Source organism: Seriola lalandi, unplaced genomic scaffold (genome assembly GCF_002814215.2).
Source record: "Seriola lalandi dorsalis isolate HSWRI2012SDOR001 ecotype SW California unplaced genomic scaffold, Sedor1 jcf7180002049911, whole genome shotgun sequence".
Classification (NCBI taxonomy): Eukaryota; Metazoa; Chordata; class Actinopteri; order Carangiformes; family Carangidae; genus Seriola; species Seriola lalandi.
The window spans coordinates 6740-12609 of record NW_019520464.1 but is presented as its reverse complement, the minus strand read 5'-3'; the positions used below and the strand labels follow the sequence as shown (position 1 = coordinate 12609).

Sequence of the window (5870 nt, the reverse complement as noted above, 5' to 3'; positions counted from 1 at the left end):
CTGTCTTTTCTCTGAGGTGTCAACGAGCCGGGAGAACAATACACTACAGGAGTACAGGAAGGGGGGAGGAGGTAAGACTGAGGAAAAGACAGGAGACAAAGAGGGAGAAAGAGATAGAGGAATAAGGAAGTTAGGAGGAGGGAGGAAAGGGGGTGAGGAAGGAGGAAGTAAAACGAGAGACAGAAAAAAAGGAGAACGATGGAAGGAGAAAAATAAAGGAGGGAAAGAGAGAGGAGAAAAATCTGGGAAGGAAAGAGGAGGACAGAAGGAGAAATAAATAAATATGAGGTCAGTAAAATGGAGGGAACAGAGGAGAGATGGATTGTGGGAAACTGTCATCTGTCTGTCAAACTCTGAAGAGAGAACGACAGGAAGAGAAGTTTGACTGACAGGTGATAGACCCGCCTCCAAGCAGAGCTGAAACAGGAAGGAAAGAAAAGACAGAAACAAAGAGGAGAGGGGACGAGTCTGTTTTCACGTCTGTTCATTTATTAACTGATGAACGAATCTGTTCGTTCGTCTGTTGTCAATAAAGATTCAAAGACAAAGCAGGACAAGTCCATCTCCTCTCTCTCTCCAGTAACACCTGAGTGTCGATCGTCCCTGTGTGACCTCTCCTCCTCCACTCAGTCGACACCTCTGTGTAAACATCCCTCCTTGTTCAGGCTTCACTTTCTTCTTCTCTTGTTGATTCAAACCAGTCTGAAGCTCCACAACCTCCTCAAGCACCTTTCAAGTCTGTTCAAGGACCCTGGAACCCATCAGGAGTTTCCACAACTTATGACCTTTTCACCTCTGTCTTCTTCTGAGGATGATGGAGAGTGAGACAGGCAGACAGACAGGCGCCTGTCTCTGGTCAGCAGGGACATGTGGACGAAACAATGAGGAGGAAACATGAAAATAACGAGATGAGTCACTGAACCTTCAGTCAGTGTTTGTGGGTCAGATCTGGATCTGTCTCCACCTGCTGGACACACACACACACACACACACACACACACACACACACACACACACACACACACACGATCTTTAGTGTCTGAACCTCAGAGCTGATGTTTTATATCATTTATATTTATTGTGGATCAGCGTAATTAAAGTCGGACCGACTCTCTTCTTCATCGTGTGGAACTTTATTTAAACCTCCTCTCAGGATGTGCAGTGCCAGAGACAGGAAACAGACCCCTCCCCTCCGGGCTGTCGGCACGGCGACCCCGGGACAATAAAGGTTAAAACAGGAAGGAGCAGCTCCTGTTGAGCTGCAGCAGAGACGAGGGGCAGGCGCCATGTTTACAGCTGAGAGACGTCCATGTTGCTCCACCGTCCACGTCTCAACGTCTCCACGACAACTTGTTTGTTATCGACATGAGATCAATGAGGCCACCGGATCTGATCAATAATCAATGTGTCTCAGGCTGATCAGAAACAAAACCAGCCAATCAGACGACTTCATGTTTCTGTGACAACAACAACAGACGGAGTCAAACCTTCAAACCTTTATTGACAACAAAATGGACAAGTTAACACAGCTGTGTGTGTGTGTGTTTTCAGTGTGTGGAGAATTTCGGCAGCTGGTTTCCCAGTATGACTCTTCGCTCCACTCCCTCCTCTGAGATGGTCGCCAGTCTGACCACGCCCCCGCTAGAGCCGTCCCTCTCCATCGCCAGAGACAGAGCTGAGACACAGACAGGTGAGACACAGACAGGTCATTTACTCCAGTTTCTGCACGTAAACACTTGCAGATGGGAGTCTGTAGTCCTGCGGTGGGCTCCAGCTCCCAGCATGCCTTGCAGCAGCGGCGTGTACCTGTAGCAGTGAGCTCCAGACACTGGTCTTTGCCCAGTCCAGGTTTGTAGTTGGAGTCCATGAAGCCGTAGATGTAGGTGCTGCCGCTGCCACCCACCGACACCGGCTGCCTCACCAGCATCCCACCAATAGGAACGCAGTACACCTGAGACACAGACAGGTGACACAGAGACAGGTGAGCAGGAGACGTCTGGGAGGAAAAGTTAGTGATTAATCAATGAATCGATCGGTCCATCACAAGAAAACTGCTTTTTCATTTTCAGGCTAAATTAGAAAATGTCATTTCTGTCTTTGAGGGGGAGAGAGTGGTGTTTGCTCATTGTCAGCATTACTCATTGCATTTTGCTCATGGTTTGTGAATGTAACTCTCTTATTTGTGTGTGTGTGTGTGTGTGTGTGTGTGTGTGTGTGTGTGTGTGTGTGTGTGTGTGTGTGTGTGTGTGTGTGTGTGTGTGTGTGTGTCTGTGTGTGTGTGTGTGTGTGTACTACCTGCCCCCCCTTCCTGCGGTCCCAGCCTGCCACCAGGATCCCAGCAGTCAGCTCCTCTCTGTAGCGGTAGCAGCTCGCTTTGAACAGATTGGCAGCCGTCTCCACCAGCGGGGGCTCGTCCAGCTCGATGCTGGGGGGCGGGACCACACGCACACATTAACCACATCTGACAGGACACAAAGGCTGTCAATCAAACCCAGCCGTGTGTGTGTGTTACCTGTGGAAGCCCAGCTGGTAGGCGACGACGTCAGCGATGGCCTGAGTGTCAGCAGCTGATCCAGACCTACAACAGTCACAGCGTTCAACACAGAACACTCTGGGTTCTAAAGGGTTCTTACTACTACTAGTACTAATAATAATAACTCTCAGGTTCCTAAAAGGTTCCTTGGTTCTACAAAAAGTTCTGGTTTCATACTTTGGATTTCTGGACTTCCTACAACAAGACGTTCTCAGTAATGTCTTTAATGTTTCTTTAAAAGGTTCTGGGGTTCCTCAGAACCCTAGAACCTTCGTAGAAAACCCAGAATATGTTCGAACTGTTGAGAGGTTCTGACCTGCAATGTTCAAAGTTCACATTAGAGTTCTGGGCTTTCTAAAATAGGTTCTTGAGCTAGTCTTAAAGGTGTTCTTTACAAATGTTCTTGGGTTCTTAAGAGGTTCCCAGTTAAATCTTACAAAGCTCCTGTGAAGGAGTTCTGGATTCCAACAAGTTCCTAGTAAAGTACCCCTGCTAGAAAAGGTTCTGGGGTTCCTTGTGGAGTTCCTGGGTTCTTCAGAAGTTCCCATTAGAGTATCGCTGAGTTCCTAAATGTCTGCTGTAAAGTATTAACCATGTTCTGTAGAAAGGTTCTAGGTTCTAAGCCTGACCTGTTCTACATTTCTGGTTCTACGAGCTGATCACGGTGACGATGATGCGTCTTTATATAATCCATCAAACAAGAGTTTAACAATAAACTGACCTGCAGCAGAAGATCCGGTCGTGGATCGGAGTCAGTTTGTCTGTGACTCTGTTGGCGATGTAAGCTCTGACAGACAGACAGAGAAAGGGAGACAGACAGAGAGAGAGACAGACAGGTTTCACTGAGTGTTTACCACACACACACAATAATCATCAATCATACAGACACTTTGTTTTTCTTACCCCGTGGTGGTGCGAGAGTCTGCACCGATCACCACTCCTCCATCATACTCCACCGCCATGATGGTGGTCTGACAGACAGACAGGTAGACAGACAGACAGTTATATTATCAGGTAATATGATAACACACAAACTGACACATTATAAACTCACTTTAACATCATTATCTATTGAGATCAACCTGACGTGAGTAAGACTTTTAAACTGTGTAAATGATCCTGCTTGTTTATTTCTGTGTATTTTATCCATATTAGAGAAGTAGCTCAGTACATTAACTCCAGTATTAATGTGAGGTACTTCTACACGTTGTGATACTTAAACTTCTGCTTCAGCACATTACAGAGGGAATATTTTAGTTTTCACTGAGCTACATTTATTTTAGGCTCAGGTACTTCAACCAAGTTCAGCGCCACTTTTAATCTGTACATTTAACACAGATGAAGCCCGAATTCACCCTGATGTACATGACAGTTAACTCGTGGCACAACTGGCTTATTTTAAACATACGTCCATTATCGGACAGGTCATTATTTCTAAAACAAACGGCATAACAGCGTCCGAGAATGGAGCTATGAGCATTAGCAACAATTAGCTCATCTTGCGTTATCACTGAGATTGAAGTCCATCTCTTTTATATTACGGCTTCAGTTTCAGGCTCTCCCCCGAAACTGTTCAGCTCAGTCCGGTTCGGCTCGGCTCGGCTCTGTCTCCTTTCAGTCCGAACTTTAATAGTGAACCGGAGTTAGCGCTAGTCGCCGTTAGCTGCTGCAGAACTGCTGTCTCATTCAGCCGCTGTTTGCTGTTTAAAAACTCTCCTCTGGGACAGACCCCAGCCCGGGTCGGTCGGCTCCGGTTCCCCAGCCTGTGTACTCACCCCGGTGCTGACTTCCTGGGTGGTCCAGTCTGGCACCAGGTCGTTTTTAGAAGAAATTCTCTGCCCAAAGTACGGCATCATTGTCGCTGTTGCCGCCATCTTGTCTCTTACTGTGGTGATCTGAACGGGCGAGCCGGGAGATTTAAACAGTTAGCGAGTTCACAAAGTCACTGACAAACACGTCCCATTAAATTGTATAATTACTGTTCAGATTTCATGATACGAGTTTATGTTTAAAAATCTCAAATCTAATTTTATAAAACTGCATAAAACAGTTTTCTTCTGGCATGTAGTCGGACACCTCTGCAGCGGGGTCCTGCTAGTAACAGGAAGTGAAGGTAAACACTGCTGCTGATTATTAAAAGTCTGATAAACTTCACGTTTAACGGCTTATTTCAAAGATTTCTATTACGAATTCTTGCTTTACGACAGTCTTTATACTTGTATGTGAGAAAGGTTTCGTGTAAAAGCTCTTTTAATAGAGTTTCAGCCGGTTTTCTGACCGTGCCGTGTCGTCTGAACCGACCGGAGATCCAAACTCCGTCTGAGAAATGTCTGATTTTAATCCCGACAATTAGCACTTTATTAATAAGAACGTACATTTGATAGGAAATAAATCAAAGCGTTTTAGACTCTGGGGGAACTAATGTTTGATTCGGCACTAATGTGAAACAGCCTGAGGTTATTAATAGTTATTCATTTATTGATTGTTTGAAGAATTTCATGTTATTCTGTCAGTAAAAGGATGAGAATGACTGTGATTTCAGATGACCGTCCATAACTTGTACATATTTGACCGGAATGGAAACTGTCTGTATTACAACGAGTGGAACCGCAAGAAGCAGGCGGGAATCTCCAAGGAGGAGGTGAGTGGATCAGACCTTTAGTCAAGATAATAAACCAATAATATAATATAATGAACTGAAAACCTTTAACCTGTCTGTGTCTCTGTCTCTGTCTGTGTGTCTCTCTATCTGTCTCTGTCTCTCTCTCTGTATGTGTCTCTCTCTATCTGTCTGTGTCTCTTTGTATCTGTCTGTGTCTCTCTCTGTCTGTTTCTCTGTCTGTGTCTCTCTCTGTCTGTGTCTCTGTCTGTCTCTCTCTCTGTCTGTGTCTCTCTGTATCTGTCTGTCTCTCTCTCTGTCTGTTTCTCTGTCTGTGTCTCTGTCTGTGTCTCTCTGTATCTGTCTGTGTGTCTCTCCATCTGTCTGTGTCTCTGTCTGTCTCTCTCTGTCTGTGTATCTGTCTGTGTCTCTCTCTGTCTCTCTCTGTCTGTGTCTCTCTGTATCTGTCTGTGTCTCTCTCTATCTGTCTGTCTCTGTCTGTGTCTCTCTGTATCTGTCTGTCTCTGTGTCTCTGTCTGTGTCTCTCTCTATCTGTCTGTCTCTGTGTCTCTGTCTGTGTCTCTTTGTATCTGTCTGTGTCTCTCTATCTGTCTCTCTCCCTGTCTGTGTGTCTCTCTATCTGTCTGTCTCTGTGTCTCTGTCTGTGTCTCTCTGTATCTGTCTGTGTCTCTTTGTATCTGTCTGTGTCTCTTTGTATCTGTCTGTGTCTATCTGTCT

General features: G+C 45.6%; 2 protein-coding genes across 2 annotated transcripts in view; one reads left to right on the top strand and one right to left on the bottom strand.

Annotated features, from left to right (window-relative positions):
• Positions 1 to 1481: 1481 nt before the first annotated feature.
• psmb6 (proteasome 20S subunit beta 6) lies at positions 1482 to 4453 on the bottom strand. Its single transcript, XM_023398789.2, has 7 exons — positions 4309 to 4453; positions 3437 to 3504; positions 3255 to 3320; positions 2513 to 2578; positions 2296 to 2425; positions 1807 to 1951; positions 1482 to 1675 (listed from the first exon to the last, which is right to left on the bottom strand). Exons 1-7 carry the CDS (start codon positions 4405 to 4407, stop codon positions 1548 to 1550), a joined length of 702 nt encoding a protein of 233 aa, XP_023254557.1. The 5' UTR covers positions 4408 to 4453; the 3' UTR covers positions 1482 to 1547.
• A 130-nt stretch (positions 4454 to 4583) lies between these two features.
• Positions 4584 to 5870, top strand: part of trappc1 (trafficking protein particle complex subunit 1) — a 2949-nt gene continuing 1662 nt past the window's right edge. Inside the window, exons 1-2 of the mRNA XM_023398790.2 lie at positions 4584 to 4646; positions 5076 to 5174. Of these exons, the coding sequence (XP_023254558.1) occupies positions 5076 to 5174 (99 nt within the window). The 5' untranslated portion in view covers positions 4584 to 4646. The remainder of the gene's footprint in view (positions 4647 to 5075; positions 5175 to 5870) is intronic.

Excerpts from the sequence above, each read along its gene's own strand:
- psmb6 (XM_023398789.2), bottom strand. The coding sequence starts at position 4,407 with ATGGCGGCAACAGCGACAATGATGCCGTACTTTGGGCAGAGAATTTCT. Across the intron at positions 3,505-4,308 it reads CCCAGGAAGTCAGCACCGGG|ACCACCATCATGGCGGTGGA; the intron begins GTGAGTACACAG and ends TCTGTCTGTCAG. Across the intron at positions 3,321-3,436 it reads GACTCTCGCACCACCACGGG|AGCTTACATCGCCAACAGAG; the intron begins GTAAGAAAAACA and ends TCTGTCTGTCAG.